The 18,252-nt window shown below is 53.0% G+C and overlaps 1 protein-coding gene across 1 annotated transcript; it reads left to right on the top strand.

Moving 5' to 3' along the window:
- Positions 1–5,672: 5,672 nt before the first annotated feature.
- LOC140402525 (potassium channel subfamily K member 13-like) lies at positions 5,673–17,999 on the top strand. Its single transcript, XM_072490384.1, has 2 exons — positions 5,673–6,035; positions 16,195–17,999. The coding sequence occupies exons 1-2, from the start codon at positions 5,702–5,704 to the stop codon at positions 17,079–17,081; spliced, it is 1,221 nt and encodes a 406-aa protein (XP_072346485.1). The 5' UTR covers positions 5,673–5,701; the 3' UTR covers positions 17,082–17,999.
- Positions 18,000–18,252: the final 253 nt, after the last annotated feature.

The following is an 18,252-nucleotide window of genomic DNA, read 5'->3' as shown; positions in this document are numbered from 1 at the left end:
GGGCCGTGGGTTGCCAACCCTCCAGGATTGGGCCTGGACTCTCCAGGCATCGAAGGTCAATCTCCAGGACGCTGCTGTGGGCCACACTGGAGAAAAATCACCGGGACATTAAAAGAAGATCATTTTTGCTTGTCATTTTCTTTGAGCATTTCTCTTTATCAGAGCTGGACAGCCCTGCTCTGTTCTGCAAGACTGAATTGGTCAGAGTCCCTGTGAGGTCAGCCCCCACTCCCGTCGCCCCTTCCCGTATACCCACTCAATCTGCGTCTCACGGTCACCCTCCCTGATCCACACTGAAACACCAGCACAGGGAGGGGGACCACGTCCCCTCGATCTGCTCTCAGTCACGCTGATCCTCAACATCCTGAGGTCTATTGGCCAACATTGAGTACAACCACTGACGGAGCTGCCGCGGCTTCCCTGGGATGGAGACTTCCACAATCTTCGGAGTGACGAGATCTCAGCTCATGGAAGAATCGCGGAATCCCTACGGTGCAGGAGGAGGCCATTCAGCCCACCGAGCGTGCGCCGACCCTCCGAAAGAGCACCCCACCTGGGCCCACTCCCCCTCCCTATCCCCATGACCCCGACCTTAACCTTTAGAACATAGAACATTACAGCGCAGTACAGGCCCTTCGGCCCTCGATGTTGCGCCGACCTGTGAAACCACTCTAAAGCCCATCTACACAATTCCCTTATCGTCCATATGTCTATCCAACGACCATTTGAATGTCCTTAGTGTTGGCGAGTCCACTACTGTTGCAGGCAGGGCATTCCACGCCCTTACTACTCTTTGAGTAAAGAGCCTACCTCTGACATCTGTCCTATATCTATCTCCCTCTGGACGCTGAGGGGCAATTTTATCCTGGCCAGTCCACCTAACCTGCGCATCTTTGGACTGTGGGAGGAAACCGGAGCGCCCCGCAACCCGGCGAAGGCTCCATGGGCCGAATTGCCGCCTCCAGCTCCTCTTTCGTATGGTCTTAAATGCCCTTGAGGAAGTAATGGTGATGGACCACCCCCGCGGTCCATACTGTCCACTGAAGATGCTCCCACGATGTGTGGTCTTCCCCGACTTGGGAGTGTCTACTGCTGTTGACCCCAGGAGGGGAGGGTGTGGGGGGTGCGGTGCGGGGGGGGGGGGGGGGGGGGGGGTGGGGGCAGTCCCAGAGTGGGTGCCTCACCCGGGCAGCCGGGGACACAGAGACCCAGATAATCTCTATGGCCTGGCTGTTTTTCCATCAAGATTCTCTGTGACAAGAGCATATCCCAATTCATGCCTGGTGGGCGTCTTCCGGCCTGTGATCCCCCCCCCCCCCTTCTCCACCCTGGCCAGGGCACCCAGCTCCTCTCCCAGCTCATCAAGTGTGGGTGAAGGTCGATTGTGAAGCGGTGCTCTCTCTTTCTCTCTCTCTCAGCCGTCGGCCGTGTGATGTGGAAATGATGGATTTGAAAGCTTTGCCAAAGCCTGGAGCACCCACTCAAAGGTGCGTTGAATTTCAGATGAAGGCTTGGCTCAAAGAAAGGGAAAAAAAGATAATGTTATGATGCATGCACTAGGCTGACTTCAAAGAAGCGGCTGGAGTGAGGAGGGGGCGGGAGGCGGGGGGAGAGAGGGGGGGGGGAGGCGGGGGGAGAGAGGGGGGGGGGGGTGGGTTCTTTAATATGTCTGTCCGCGCCCCCCCGGGCACAGCTGAGAGAACACATTCTGTGTCACCGAAAGAAACTTTGATCAGCCGGTCTATTTACAACGCAAGTGACTGAAGTGGACGCGATGCAGGATTTCGTCCCCACTTGAGGCCTTCTTCAGTCAAGTGGCTGAGCAACGGAGGCCGCTCCGTGCAGCCCGGGCGGAGCTCGCAGATCAAGGAGGACAGGCGACAAAAGGAGAGCAAACAACAAGAGTGGGCGGGATTCTAGCCTCACGAGCTCCGCCCTGCCTGTTAATGCGGCCCCTCTCCCTCGGCGTCCAACCTCCTTCCCAGCCTCTGTGCCACGGGCCACGACAGGCTTTGTGCCTTTCGGAGACCCAGTTTACACGGAATTGGCAACAAGGCCATTCGAGCCTCCTCCAATTCTATTTGCTGCATCCCCCATCCTTCTCCCTCACTGGTTGTCTGTCTTCCCCATCAATTAGCTAATGCTATTCACCTCCCCTACTCCAGGCTGGTAGCAAGGGGAATGATGAATGACCAACTGGTTGGCCCCTGAATTTCCATGAGCTTACATTGCACGCTGGCGCCGTGGTTAGCATTGCAGCCTCACAGCGCCAGGGACCTGGGTTCAATTCCGGCCTTGGGTCACTGTCTGTGTGGAGATTGCACGTTCGCCCCGTGTCTGCGTGGGTTTCCTCCGGGTGCTCCAGTTTCCTCCCACAGTCCAAAGATGTACTGGTTAGGTGGATTGACCACGCTAAATTGCCCTGAAGTGTCCAGAGGTTGGATGGGGTTATGGGGCTATGGTGAGAGATTGGGCCTAGGTAGGGTGCTCTGTTGGAGTTTCGGTGCAGACTCGATGGGCCGATTGGCCTGCTTCTGCACTGTAGGGATTCAGTGAATCTATGAATAGTCCCGTCAGCGAAGCCACCCCACCCCTAACTACCCTTCAATTGAATGGCTTTCTTGACCGTTTCAGAGAGCGCGGTCGCTGTGGGTCCGGAGTCACGTGTAGGCCAGACCGGGTAAGAACGGCAGATTTCCTTCCCTAAAGGACATTAGTGAACCAGATTGGTTTGCACAACCTAGAAACTAGGAGAGGAGGAGGACATTCCCCCCTTCGAGCCTGCTCCTCCATTCAATCCCAATGCCCATATTCCCGCATTCACCCCTAGTTGCCGTTGAAATATTTTTAAAAACCCGACCTCTCTCTTTTCTGATTATATTCAGTGACTCGGCATCCACAGCCTTGGTGGAGAATTCCACAGCTTCACCACCCTCGAGTGAAGATGCCCCTTAAATGTCACTATCGTCCCTGCTTCCACCACCTCCTCCGGTAGCGAGTTCCAGGCACCCACTACCCTCTGCGTAAAAAACTTGCCTCGTACATCTACTCTAAACCTTGCCCCTCGCACCTTAAACCTATGCCCCCTAGTAATTGACCCCTCCAACCCGGGGAAAAGCCTCTGACTATCCACTCTGTCTATGCCCCTCATAATTTTGTATACCTCTATCAGGTCGGCCCTCAACCTCCGTCGTTCCAGTGAGAACAAACCGAGTTTATTCAACTGCTCCTCATAGCTAATGCTCTCCATACCAGGCAACATCCTGGTAAATCTCTTCTGCACCCTCTCTAAAGCCTCCACATCCTTCTGGTAGTGTGGCGACCAGAATTGAACACTATACTCCAAGTGTGGCCTAACTAAGGTTCTATATAGCTGCAACATGACTTGCTAATTCTTATACTCAATGCCCCGGCCAATGAAGGCAAGCATGCCGTATGCCTTCTTAACTACCTTCTCCACCTGTATTGCCCCTTTCAGTGACCTGTGGCCCTGTACACCTAGATCTCTCTGACTGTCAATACTCTTGAGGGTTCTACCATTCACTGTATATTCCCTACCTGCATTAGACCTTCTAAAATGCATTACCTCACATTTGTCCAGATTAAACTCCATCTGCCACCTCTCCGCCCATGTCTCCAAACAATCTAAATCCTGCTGTATCCTCCGACAGTCCTCATCGCTATCTGCAATTCCACCAACCTTTGTGTCGTCTGCAAACTTACTAATCAGACCAGTTACATTTTCCTCCAAATCATTTATATATACTACAAAGAGCAAAGGTCCCAGCACTGATCCCTGCGGAACACCAATAGTCACAGCCCTCCAATCAGTCACTGCCGTCTTATTTTTTCATAGAATCTCCACAGTGCAGAAGGAGGCCATTCGGCCCTTCGAGTCTGCACCGGCCCTCTGAAAGAGCACCCGACCTAGGCCCACTCCACCCGCCCCATCCTTGCAACCTTGCAACCTAACCTACACATCTTTGGACACTAAAGGGCAATTTAGTGTGGCCAATCCACCTAACCTGCACATCCCTGGACTGTGAGAGGAAACCGGAGCACCCGGAGGAAACCCACGCAGGCACGGGGAGAACGTGCAAACTCCACACAGACAGTGATCCAGCCGGGAATCGAACCTGGGACCCTGGCGCTGTGAGGCAGCAGTGCTAACCAATGTGCTACTGGGCCGCCCATGATTGTGGAGTTCTCTTTGCCCTATTTACACTTTATCTTCAAGGTTGTCTCCTCACCTCGAGTTGAAGCGTCACCCCCCCCCCCCCCCCCCCCCCCCCCCCCCCCCCCCCCCCAATTATATGTTGTTGGGGGATCCGAGATTGTCGTGTTGGCTGGGGCATCCCATCCTGGTGTTTTTCAAGCTCCTCCTTTGGCTCCAGGTTGAAGGCCCAGGTTCCTGTATGAACCCTGATGCACCACAACTGACTCTTTTCCCCAGAGTGGACGTTTGCTTTTTATATTGTGGAGGAGACAATGGACTCCTTACAGCTGTTTCCAATCTTTGGACTGTGTGATGCGTTGCCATGCCGACCCGGAAGAGAAGACACTGGTGTTTTCTTTGAAGGCTACATGTGATGATCATTACAGTTGCGGACTGTAAGGAGGCCCCTGCTCCATCTCAACAGCAGACCCGTTCTCCCCGGGGACATTTTTGACGGCCACGGTTCTTCAACCTATTGGACACCTCGACACTCTGCGCCACAATAAGAAAACGGATGGCTCGGGTTCCATCGGTAATAATATCAATGACTTGTTACCCAGAGAGTTCTCTCGAATGACCCCAACCATAAACCAATAGTCCAGTCATTTCACTGATTGCGGTTTGGGTGTAAGAATTGGTTACTACATTTTCCTGTATTATACCAATTTGAAAATACCTCATTGGCAATGAAGTGATTGGGAACATGTCCAGATATGTCCTGAGCTAATGAAATGACCTTATAAATCCCAAAGTGTCCATTCTTTCAAATAGCCACAAGTGGCTCCATTGTGCCTGGAATTCTCTGGCCATTGGGGGAGTCTCTGTTCCGGCTGGTAGCGCACCCCTGCCCATGGGGGGGGGGGGGGGGGGGGGGGGGGGCGGCTTCAATGGGAAATCCCATTTACTGGGATTTGAACATTCTGAGCTGGGTTTTACTGGGATTTGAGCACGGAGCTGGTTTTACTGGGATTTGAACATTCTGAGCTGGACTTTACTGGGAGTTGCACACTTGGAGCTGGTTTTTACTGGGATTTGATCATTCTGAACTGGGTTTTACTGGGATTTGAACTCTTGGAGCGGGTTTTACTGGGATTTGAACATTCTGAACTGGGTTTTACTGGGATTTGAACACTTGGAATAGTTTTTTACTGGGATTTGAACACTTGGAGCTGGTTTTAACTGGGATTTGAACACTTGGAGCTGGTTTTCATTGCGATTTGAACACGGAGCTAGTTTTAACTGGGGTTTGCACACTTGGAGCTGAGTATTTCTGGGATTTGCACACTTTGAGCTGAGTTTTAACGGTGTTTACTGGACTCCAGGTTAAGGCAGGTGCAGTTGGGCAGGTACCTGCTGCCTTATATGGAGCACAAGAGGTTGAAGTGCGTCTGGGTGGAATGGGGCTGCTTGTCAATCGCTGTGAGCGAGACCCCCACCACCTCCGATGCCAGCCTGCCCAGGCAGCTCTCCCTTCGCCCGGGGGGCATGGCAGGGAGGGCAGGGGGCTGCCGCTGCCCACTGCCCAATGAGGACAACGGGCGCTTCTGCCTGCTGGCCCTGCTCATCCTGCTCTACCTGGTGTGGGGGGCCGCTGTCTTCTCGGCCATTGAGCGGCCCCCGGAGCTGCGGGCGCAGCGGGCGTGGAGCCGGAGGCTGGACACCTTCAGCCGGAGCCACAACATCAGCCAGCCGGAGCTGGCAGCCTTCCTCCGGCAGTACGAGGCAGCCAATGTGGCCGGGGTCCGGGGGGAGCCTCTCCGAGCCAGATGGGACTTCACCGGAGCCTTTTACTTTGTCGGGACGGTGGTGTCCACCATAGGTCAGTGTTTCCATCATAGCAGAGGCTGAGGCTGCACAGGGAACACTAATGTGTTCTCCCTCTGCCTGTGTGTTCCTCTGCTTGTGTGTCCCTCTCTCCCTCTGCCTGCGTGTCCCTCTCTCCCTCTCCCTGTGTCTCTGCCTGTGTGTCCCTCTGCTTGTGTGTCCCTCTGCCTGTGTCCCTCTCCCTGTGTCTCTGCCTGTGTGTCCCTCTCTCCATCTCCCTGTGTCCCTCTCTCCCTCTGCCTGCGTGTCCCTCTCTCCCTCTCCCTGTGTCCCTCTCCCTGTGTCTCTGCCTGTGTGTCCCTCTGCTTGTGTGTCCCTCTCTGCCTCTGCCTGTGTCCCTCTGCCTGTGTGTCCCTCTCCCTGTGTCCCTCTCCCTGTGTCTCTGCCTGTGTGTCCCTCTCTCCCTCTCCCTGTGTCCCTCTCCCTGTGTCTCTGCCTGTGTGTCCCTCTCTCCCTCTCCCTGTGTCCCTCTGCCTGTGTGTTCCTCTCTCCCTCTCCCTGTGTCTCTGCCTGTGTGTTCCTCTCTCCCTCTCCCTGTGTCCCTCTGCCTGTGTGTCCCTCTCTCCCTCTGTCTGTGTCTCCCTCTCTCCCTCTGCCTGTGTATCCCTCTGCCTGTGTCTCTGTTTCTGTCTGTGTTCTCCCCGTCCCTCTGCCTGTGTCTCCCCCTCTCTCTTTCTCTCTCCCTCTGCCTGTGTCTCTGTCTCTCTCTGTCTCTGACTCTCTCAGACTTTCCACCTCTGTCCCTTTGCCCATCTTTCTCTTTGTCTGTCTCTCTGTCTGTCTCTCTCTCTGTCTCTGACTCTCTCTGCCTGTGTGTCCCTCTCTCTCTGTCTCTCCCTCCCTCTGCCCGTGTCTCTGTCTCTGTCAGCCTGTGTCTCTGTCTCTCTATCTGTGTCTCCCTCTGTCTCTCTCTCTCTGTCTGTCTCTTTGTCTGTGTCTCCCTGTCTCTCTCTCTCTTTCTCTCCCTCTGCCATCTCTCTGACTATCTGTGTGTCCCTGTCTCTCTGTGCCTCCCTCTGTCTGTGTCTTCCTCTGTCTCTCTCTTTCTCTCTCTCTGTCCATCTCTCTGTCTCTCTGCCTGTGTGTCCCTGTCTGTCTCTCTGTCTGTGTTCTCCCTGTGTGTGTCTCTCTGTCTGTCACTCTGTCTCTCTGTCTGTGTCTCCCTCTGTCTCTCTCTCGCTCTCTCTCTGTCTCTCTGTCTGTGTCTCCCTCTGTCTCTCTCTCTGTCATTCTACCTCTGTCCTTCTCTCCAACTCTTTGTTTCTCTGTCTCCTCTCTCTGTGTCTCTGTCTACGTCTCCCTCTGTCTCTCTCCCTCTCTCTGTCTGTGTCTCTCTCTCTCTGTCTCCCTCTCTCTCTCGCTTGTTACTCTCCATTTGTTAAACTTTCTCTTCTTCCCAGAGGTAAAACAACTGGGGAATGGGAATATTTGTCTTACTTGGTCTTGTACACCTTAAAATGTAACATCTTAAAACTGGGGAATTGGATTACTCGTCTTAATTGGTCAATCTGAAATTGAAAATGGCGACCGTGACAACGATCATTGATTGTGGTAAAAAGGGCAGCCTGGTATCACGGCAATCGATGATCGCTGTCGCAGTCGCCGTTACTGAGACCGGCTTTCAATTCCACATTGACCAATTAAGACGGGTATTGCCATTCCCCAGTTTTTTATAAAATAAATTTAGAGTACCCAATTCATTTTCCAATTAAGGAGCAATTTAGCGTAGCCAATCCGCCTACCCAGCACATCTTTGGATTGTGAGGGTGAAACCCATGTGTGGTAGGCTATATTAGGGGTATCGCGGTACCTAGGTGGGATGTACCTTATACCGTAGTATGAGTGGTAAAACCTGCCTGCTGGTTCCGCCCAGCAGGCGGAGCATAAGAGTCTGTGTTTCACCCACAGCAGTCATTCTATACCGGAGCTGCTGGGGTAACTACTTGTTCATTAAAGCCTTCAATTGGACTACAATCTCGCTACAGAAGTGATTGATCGTGCATCAATTTAATGAACAAAATTGAAGAATGGCTGCTCTCCGCATCAAGCCAGCGTGTCTACAAATCAACCCCCATGCGGCAAATGCAGCAGCAACTTTTAAACATTGGCTGGCAAGTTTCAACGGGTACATCAGGACGGCCCCAACTACCCCCACAGAGGAACAGAAAATGCAAGTCCTCCACTCAAGGGTGAGCCCAGAAATCTACACGCTTATCGAAGACGTGGACGGTTTCGAGGACACAATGACTTTGTTACAAGAGCAGTACGTCCACACTGTGAATCAGGTATACGCTCGGCATCTTTTAGCTACCAGACGGCAGGCCCCAGGGGAATCACTGGACAATTTTTACCGCGCATTGTTAGTGTTAGGTAGAAACTGTAACTGTCCACAAGTCTCAGCCAATGACCACACCGAACTCTTAATACGGTATGCTTTTGTTGCGGGCATGCTGTCCTCTAAAATCCGCCAGCGACTTCTGGAAAACGACACGCTAGGGCTTAAAGAGGCATGCAAACTTGCACACTCCCTAGATGTAGCCTCCCGACCGCGCGGTACCCGTATGGACAGGGTGGACCCCACCTGCGGCTGATTCCAAAGCACCCCTAAATTCCCCACAAGCTTGTGCAGTGCGGCAGCCAGGAAACCCGGGGAGGGGCCCGATGCTATTTTTGCGGGCAAAACAAACACCCCCGGCAACATTGTCCGGCCCGATCCGCAATCTTCAAGGGCTGCGGGAAGAAGGGGCACCTCGTGGCAGTATGCCAGGCCCGGTCGGCCGCCACTGTCTCCACAGGCGAACCGGGCCCGCTGCCATTCCTCTCCTCACAGGCCGTGTGCGATTCATGGGGGCAGCCATCTTGGATGACGTCTCAGGACCCCGACTCGGCTGGCCATCTTCCAGCTGACCATGTGCGATTCATGTGGCGGCCATCTTGGATGACGTCTCAGGACCCCGACTCGGGTGGCCGTGTATCGCCCGACGAGATCGCTCAGCTTCTGCCACAACTTGCCTCAGTGACACTGGACCAGTCTCGGCCCCGAACGACGTCGGTACTCATCAACGGGCACAAGACATCCTGCTTGATCGACTCTGGGAGCACAGAGAGCTTCACTCATCCCAATACGGTAAGGCACTGCTCCCTCGCTGTACACCCGATTAAACAAAAGATCTCCCTGGCCTCTGGGTCCCACTCTGTGGAGATCCGGGGGTACTGCATAGCCAACCTCACGGTCCAGGGCGTGGAGTTCAATAACTTCCGACTCTACGTCCTCCCCCATCTCTGCCCTGCCACACTCCTGGGACTGGACTTCCAGTGTAACCTGCAAAGTTTAACGTTCAAATTCGGCAGCCCCATATCCCCCTCACCGTCTGCGGCCTCGTGACCCTCAAGGCCGACCCGCCTTCCCTGTTTGCAAACCTTACCCCCGATTGCAAACCCGTCGCCATCAGGAGCAGACGGTACAGTGCCCAGGACCGGACCTTCATTAGGTCAGAAGTCCAACGGTTACTAAAGGAAGGTATTATCGAGGCCAGCAACAGCCTCTGGAGAGCTCAAGTGGTGGTTGTAAAGACCGGGGAGAAACATAGGATGGGTCATAGACTACAGTCAGACCATCAACAGGTATACGCAGCTCGACGCGTACCCTCTCCCCCGCATATCTGAAATGGTCAACCAGATAGCGCAATACAAGGTTTTCTCCACAGTAGACCTTAAATCAGCCTACCACCAGCTCCCCATTTGCCCGGACTACTGCAAGTACACTGCATTCGAAGCAGATGGGCGGCTCTACCACTTTCTAAGGGTTCCCTTTGGTGTCACAAATGGGGTCTCAGTCTTCCAACGGGAGATGGACCGAATGGTTGACTGGTACAGTCTGCGGGCCACGTTCCCGTACTTCAAAAATGTCACCATCTGCGGCCACGACCAGCAGGACCATGACACCAACCTCCGCAAATTCCTCCATACCGCAAAAATCCTTAACTTAACCTATAACAAGGACAAATACGTGTTTAGCACCGATTGCCTAGCCATCCTCGGCTACATAGTGCATGATGGAGTCATAGGCCCAGATCCCGAACGCATGCGCCCCCTCATGGAGTTTCCCCTCCCCCACTGCCCACTGCCCCAAGGCCCTGAAACGTTGCCTGGGCTTCTTTTCTTATTACGTCCAGTGGGTCCCCAATTATGCGGACAAGGCCCACCCACTAATCCAGTCCACGGTTTTTCCCCTATCGGCAGAGGCCCGCCAGGCTTTCAGTCGCATCAAAGCAGACATCGCCAGGGCGACGATGCACGCAATCGATGAGTCCCTCCCCTTCCAGGTCGAGAGCGACGCATCAGACGTAGCTCTGGCTGCCACCCTCAATCAGGCGGGCAGACCCGTGGCCTTTTCACGCACCCTCCACGCCTCAGAAATCCGCCATTCCTCCGTCGAGAAGGAGGCCCAGGCCATCATAGAAGCTGTGCGGCATTGGAGGCATTACCTGGCCGGCAGGAGATTCACTCTCCTCACTGACCAACGGTCGGCAGCCTTCATGTTTGACAATGTTCAGCGGGGCAAAATTAAGAATGATAAGATCGTACGGTGGAGGATCGAGCTCTCCACCTATAATTAGGAGATCTTGTATCGTCCCGGGAAGCTCAACGAGCCTCCTGATGCCCTGTCCCGCGGCACTTGTGCCAGTGTACAAGTAGACCGACTCCGAACCCTCCACGACAACCTCTGCCACCCGGGGGTCACCCGGTTCTTCCACTTTGTTAAAACCCGCAATCTGCCCTACTCCATCCAGGAGGTCAGGGCCGTAACCAGAAACTGCCAAATCTGCGCGGAGTGCAAGCCGCACTTCTGCAGGCCAGAGAAAGTGCACCTGGTGAAGGCTTCCCGCCCCTTTGAACGCCTCAGCGTGGATTTCAAAGGCCCCATCCCTGGGGCTGTTTAGCACAGGGCTAAATCGCTGGCTTTGAAAGCAGACCAAGGCAGGCCAGCAGCACGGTTCGATTCCCGTAACAGCCTCCCCGAACAGGCGCCGGAATGTGGCGACTAGGGGCTTTTCACAGTAACTTCATTTGAAGCCTACTTGTGACAATAAGCGATTTTCATTTCATTTCATTTCCACCGACCGCAACACGTATTTCTTAAACGTGATTGATGAGTACTCCCGGTTCCCTTTCGCCATCCCCTGTCCCGACATGACGGGACTGCCACCGTCATTAAAGCCCTCCACAACATCTTTACCCTGTTCGGTTTCCCCGCCTACATCCATAGCGATAGGGTTCCTCCTTCATGAGTGACGAGCTGCGTCAATTCCTGCTCAGCAAGGGCATCGCCTCGAGCAGGACAACCAGCTACAACCCCCGGGGAAAGGGGCAGGTAGAGAGGGAGAATGAGACGGTCTGGAAGGCTGTCCTACTGGCCCTACGGTCCAAGAATCTCCCAGTGTCCCGATGGCAGGAGGTCCTCCCTGATGCACTTCACTCCATCCGATCACTACTGTGCACTACTACCAGCGAAACACCTCATGAGCGTCTCCTTGCCTTCCCTAGGAAGTCCTCCTCGGGGACCTCGCTCCCAACATGGCTGGCAGCCCCCGGACCCGCCCTACTCCGCAAACACGTATGGGCCCACAAGTCGGACACACTGGTCGAGGGGGTACATCTCCTCCATGCTAACCCCCAGTATGCCTATGTGGCGCACCCTGATGGCCGACAAGACACGGTCTCCCTCTGGGATCTGGATCCCCCCCTCACCCCCCCCCCCCCCCCCCCCCACCACCACCAACCCCAACCATTTTTTCACCGGCGCACACCACCGCAGCCCCCTTCCCAGGAGGATCCGTCCTCCCACTGGCCCCATCCGGATGCGATGAAGCTGAAGACAACATGGTCCCAGAGCCACGGATGCCCGAGCAGGCGCCAGCATCACCGCCGGGACTGCGACGATCGCAGAGGACGATCAGGGCCCCCGACCGCCTGATAGTTTCATTGTAAAATATTGTAAATAATTATCTGTAAATATGTGTATTGCATGTAAAGGCACCGAAGGGTACCGCTATAACCTCTGCCACTGTAAAAGCAAGGCCTCCACCTCCGCCGGACTCTTTTTAAACAGGGGGTGAATGTGGTAGGCTATATGAGGGGTATCGCGGTACCTAGGTGGGATGTACCTTATACCGTAGTATGAGTGGTAAAACCTGCCTGCTGGTTCCGCCCAGCAGGCGGAGCATAAGAGTCTGTGTTTCACCCACAGCAGTCATTCTATACCGGAGCTGCTGGGGTAACTACTTGTTCATTAAAGCCTTCAATTGGACTACAATCTCGCTTCAGTAATGATTGATCGTGCATCACCACGCAAACACGGGGAGAATGTGTAAACTCCACATGGACAGTGACCCAGGGCCAGGATCGAACCTGGGACCTCGGTGCCGTGAGACTGCTGTGCTAACCACTGCACCACCGTGCTGCCCTCATTCCCCAGTTTTAAGATGTTACATTTTAAGGTTAGCACTTCTGCCTCACAGCGCCAGGGGCCCGGGTTCGATCCCGCCCCGGGTCACTGTCCATGTGGAGTTTGCACATTCTCCCCGTGTTTGTGTGGGTCTCACCCCCACTATCCAAAGATGTGCAGGGTAGGTGGATTGGCCACGCTAAATTGCCACTTAATTGTGAAAGAATTAATTGGATACTTTAAATTTATAAAACAAAAAGAAATCAATTGTCATAAAAAAAAAACCCATCTGATTCATGAATGTCCTTTAGGGGAAGGAAATCTGCCACCCTTACCCGGTCTGGCCAACACATGACTCCAGACCCACAGCAATGGGGTTGGCTCTGAAATGACCGAGCGAGACACTCAAGGGCAATTAGGGATGGGCAACAAATGCTGGCCCAGCCCAGCGACGCCCACATCCCGTGAAAGAATAAAGAGTTCTATTGAATTAAAATTTCATGTTTGGACTCGAGCCCTGGTCCGGAGATTAATTGACCAGTGACAATACTGCATTACCACCAGCCCAATGGTGTGTGTGTGTCTGTCAGCGTGTCCATGTGTGTCTGTATGTTTGTCTACCTGTGTGCCCATATGCTTTCATGTCTGTTGGGGTGTGTGCACCTGTATCTGTGTATCCCCGTGTGCCGGTAAAAGGGGAAGATGTGATTGGGTTCTGTTAAGATACCTACTGTGGTCGAATAGCTTGCCAACATTCTCCGAAAAGGCTCGCACAGATGCCAACATCTACAACCATGGGGTTGGCACAACAGCAGCACACACACACACACAGACAACATACTCCAGGGACACTGAGGCCAACTACAGTGGGCTACGTCAGCTGCTCTCTCAAACCAATGGTTGAACATAGGGTTGCCAACTGTGATGAAATGTACTCCTGGAGGTTCCATCACATGGCGGCAAGGTGGTTAGCACTGCTGCCTCACAGCGCCAGGGACCCGGGTTCAATTCTGCCCTTGGGTGACTGTGTGGAGTTTACACTTCCTCCCTGTGTGTGGGGGTTTCCTCCAGGTGCTCCGGTTTCCTTCCACAGTCCAAAGATGTGCAGGTTAGGTGGATTGGCCATGATCAATTGTCCCTTAGTGTCAAAATATGTTCAGGTTAGGTGGGGTTACAGGGATTGGGCAGGGAATGGGCCACTAAGGTGCTCTTTCTGAGGGTCGGTGCAGACTCGATGGGCCAAATGGCCTCCTTCTGCACTGTAGGAATTTCATGATCCTATGACCTGCCACCCACTCTCCAGCCATTAGTCGGCCAACGCATCCATCCCGGTCACATCCGGCCTTCCTACGCCAATCGGAACGCACAAAGACCCATTATCCGATTGGCCGATGCTCTACTATCAGCGAAACACCCTTTCCCCCCTATTTTCAATATTCTTATATCTGGTAAAGAGAAATGTTCAAAGAAAATGACAAGAAACATTTTTTCAATGTCCCGATGATCCTTCTTCTGGATCGCAGCATCCTGGGGATTGATCTTCGATGTCTGGAGACTCCAGGCTGATCCTGAAGAATAGGCGACCCTGGTTGAATCTGGTGTCTTGCTGTTAGTGTGCCTCAGTACCACATCAGGCAGTGCTATCCCCCAGGCAGCCATGAGTGGGCGATCCAGGACTGTGGTGGGCTTTGTCCACGTGGCGAGCAATAGTATTTATTTACACTTCAGTGAGAAGGGAGATGCAGGCAGGGAAACCAATTGTTTGATATTTTTTCCATTACTTATCACGACCTCGGGTTCGTAACGGAAATGAATAATTAACCTAAGTCCTGTCGATCTGTGGCCTCTGCAACTACTCATTCCTCGCCCAATGTCATCAAACGATGTTTCAGTGCCAGAAAGAGTTTAAGGTTCAGTCCATTAGCAATGCGATGTGAGGAATTCAAACAAACCGACACCTGAGGCAATAAAACAAAAGGTTATGTCGAACGTCATTAATTAATGTTTCCCACATAAAAGTATCTGCAAATGTAAATCCAGCGGTTAGTGCTGATTAATATGAGGTGACAGCAGATACACAACTGTTGGGGACGTCAATAAAATGCACCTTTTCCAATCTGTGATGATAAACCTCTTCACTTTTATTTCAAAGGGAATGGAGTATAAAAATAGGGAAGTCCTGCTCAAAGTATACAAGAGAGTACACAATAGACCACACCATGGATTCTGTGAACAGTTTTGGTCCCCTTATCTAAGGAAAGATATATTGACATTGGGGGAAGTCCAGAGAAGGTTCACGAGGTCAATCCCGGGGAAGGGAGGGATTTTCTTACGAGGGGTTGAGTAAGTTGGGCCTGTGCTCATTGGAGTTTAGACGAATGAGAGGCGACCTTATTGAGACGTATCGGGGGGTTTGACAGGGTCGATGCTGAGAGGTTGTTTCCCCTTGTGGGAGAGTCTAGGACCAGAGGGCAGAATCTCAGAGTGAGGGGGTCGCCCATTTCAGACAGAGATGAGGAGGAATTTCTTCTCTCAGAGGGGAGTGAATCTGTGGAACTCTTTACCGCGGAGAGCTGTAGAGGCTGGGTCGCTAAGTGCGTTCGAGGCTGAGACAGATTTTTAACCAGTGAGGGAATCGAGGGTTATGAGGATTAGGCGGGAAAGTGGAGTTGAGGATTATCACTTCAGATCAGACAATGATCTCATTGAATGGCGGAGCAGAGTCGAAGGGGTTAATGGCCGACTTCTGCTCCGATGTCTTATGGTCACTCCTGCCTCAGCCCATCTGCTCAAACCCTCATGCCAGCCTTTATGTTATCTACAGACTTGACCATTCCAATGCTCTCCTGACCAGGTCTCCCGAAATTCAACCTTGCCCGAAACTCTCCAAACTTACCCTGAATCGCTGTTTGCCCATCACTGCTGTGCGCACTGACCTACACGGGGCTCCTGTTTCCCACAAAGCTTCAATTGTAAAATTCTCATCCTTGTTTACCAATCCATCCCTGGCCTTGTCCCCTCTGTAACCTCCTCCAGCTTCCAAACATACAGACAAACAGATGAGAATACTTAAAAGGGGTTCGACAGGGCGGATGCAGGTAAGATGTTTCCCTTGGTTGGGGAGTCCATAACCAGTGGGTTCAATTTCAAAATAAGGAGGCTGGACAGAGTAGATAGGGCAAAATTGTTCCCATTCCAAAAAGGATCGAGAACGAGCGGGCTCAAGATTTAAAGCGATTTGGCTAACGGTTTGGATCTGGAATGCGCTGCCTGGGAGCATGATGGAGGCTGGTTCAATCGGGGTGTTCAGGAGGGAATTAGATGACTATTGTAATAGGAACAATGCGCAGGGGTAAATGTGCAGAGCCGACTTGCCAACCAATCAACATTCTCTTCCCATGCAGTATAAATTGTTGTTCGCTATGAGATTTGGTATTCTAGTAAATCTGACCTGATGAGTGCAAGGCGCAAAGCTTCAACTACATGTTTCTTTTATAAATTACTTGAGTTTGAGTTCCCCAGTCAAAAAGGTTTATCGGCACTTTGCACACTCAGAGCGATACTTTGCTAATCTCTTTCCAGTTTTGTTTCAGACTGTGGTTTGAGGCCTGAAGTGGTGGCAGAATGGAGCGTGCGGACGGGACTTCAGTTATGGTGGAGTTATGGAATGCTTTCCCCTGACTGTCCTTGTTTGATTTCCTCGCAGGGTTTGGGATGGCCACACCGGTGACGACTGGCGGCCGAATCTTCCTGATCTTCTACGGGCTGGTGGGCTGTGCCGCCACCATCTTGTTCTTCAACCTGTTCCTGGAGCGGATCATCACGCTGCTGGCCTACATCCTGCGCTGGTTCCACGAGAGGAAGTTGCAGCGGAGCGGGGCGGCGCAGTCGCCAGACCGCCGAGGCTCCAGCCAATTGGGAGAGGTGGACAGCCTGGACGGCTGGAAGCCCTCCGTCTACTACGTCATGCTCATCCTGGGGGCGGCGTCCCTTGTCATCTCCTGCTGCGCCTCGGCAATGTACTCGCCCATCGAGGGCTGGTCCTACGCCGAGTCTTTGTACTTCTGCTTTGTGGCGTTCAGCACCATTGGCTTTGGCGATTTGGTGAGCAGCCAAAGAGCGGCCTACGCCAACCAGAGCCTGTACCGGGCGGGGAACTTCCTGCTCATACTGATGGGCGTGTGCTGCCTCTATTCCTTATTTAACGTCTCCTCCATCGTCATCAAGCAGTTCCTCAACTGGATCCTGAAGAAGATGGAGTACCGCTGTTGCCGACGGTGCCAGGGCGCGAAGGCGAGGAATCACTGGAATGCCGTCCATCCGGCAAGCATGAAGACCAGGCGGCAGGAAGTCTCCGTGGAGACGGTGTGCGACAGTGAGACCGATGGGCACCGGATGTCGGGCGAGATGATATCCGTTAAAGACTTTCTAGCTTCCAACAAGGTGTCCTTGGCTATAATGCAGAAGCAACTCTCAGAGACGGCCAATGGAGGCCCCAGGCAAAGCCACTCACGGTACAATGGCTTCTCTGGAGGAGTCGGGGCCTTGGCAATCATGAACAATAGGTTGGCAGAGACGAGTGTGGATAGGTAACGTCATGGATAGGAAGCTTTGCCAGTTATGAAAATAAATGGAAGTTAGCTCGGTGGGACAGCTGATACTCATCGGTCCGCCCCCACCATTGGGAAAGGATGAGGCCAGGACAGCCCCAATGTTCGGTCACTTGCTGGGCGCTGAGGCAGCTAATGTCAACCTGGGACATTGGTGATTGGGGCACCGTGACTTGCCTCAGCAAATTGGTCGAAGGAGTGGGAAAACGAGTCAGGGCCCACACTGCTGAGTGGCGCCCAGCTCCTCTATCCCCCGGCAAAGTACAGCCGTGGACCTAAGCTTCCGCCTCTCCTGCGACGGACCCCCACAGCGAACACCCCACCCCCTCCCAGCCAAGACTCGCAAACAGCAGTGTTGACCCGTTGGTCAAAATGACCGGGGTTGTCGCACCTTCAGGAGAGGAGGGAGGGGGGGGGGGTGCAGGGGGCTTTCTCCTGCCTGATGGTAACAACAACCTGTATCTCTACAGCAACTTTTAATGTTGTCGAACCCCCACCAGGGCCCGCCACAGGAACGATCTAAGGCAAAATCTGACATGACGTGTTTGTCGGACAGGCAACCGAGAGATTGGACGGTGACGAGCATCTTGAAGGAAGAGAGAGGTGGAGAGATTTAGTGAGGGAATTTTATATCCCAGAACCGAGGAAGCTGAGGGGGCTCCGTCACCAGTGATGGAGGGACAGAAATTGAGGATATGTCGGAATTGGACGGATGTTGGGGACCACTTGCTTGGTATGGACAGGAGACCCGAATTATGAGGAGCTTTGCTGTGCATTCTGGGAATCACTTGAATTATGCAGGGAGACGGTTACTATAAGATATGCTCAACCTGGAAAGATTGTGTGAAATATATTCCAAGACTACAGAACGTATCTGTAAACATTCTTACTGCTGTAAATAAAACACACATCTGTTCAAATACGATGCATTGGTATTGTAAAATAAAGCTTTATTTATATTTATACTTTAATTATAGAGAGGGACATTGGCCCATAACGAGGGATCACTCACTTGGCCTGATGCCTCGTTGCCGGTGATGATAGATGATTGGGGAAGGGACACCCTGATGCTTGCGTTTTGTGGGGTGGGGGGGGGGCGAGTGATGCAGACATTTCGAGATGGGGGTATGGTTGCTCTTCTGGGGTCAAGGGTC

This window comes from Scyliorhinus torazame, chromosome 25, assembly GCF_047496885.1.
Source record: "Scyliorhinus torazame isolate Kashiwa2021f chromosome 25, sScyTor2.1, whole genome shotgun sequence".
Lineage (NCBI taxonomy): Eukaryota > Metazoa > Chordata > Chondrichthyes > Carcharhiniformes > Scyliorhinidae > Scyliorhinus > Scyliorhinus torazame.
Note: the sequence above shows the minus strand (reverse complement) of the source record. Positions and strands in the feature narration are given on the sequence as shown.

Excerpts from the sequence above, each read along its gene's own strand:
- LOC140402525 (XM_072490384.1), top strand. The coding sequence starts at position 5,702 with ATGGCAGGGAGGGCAGGGGGCTGCCGCTGCCCACTGCCCAATGAGGAC. Across the intron at positions 6,036-16,194 it reads GACGGTGGTGTCCACCATAG|GGTTTGGGATGGCCACACCG; the intron begins GTCAGTGTTTCC and ends ATTTCCTCGCAG.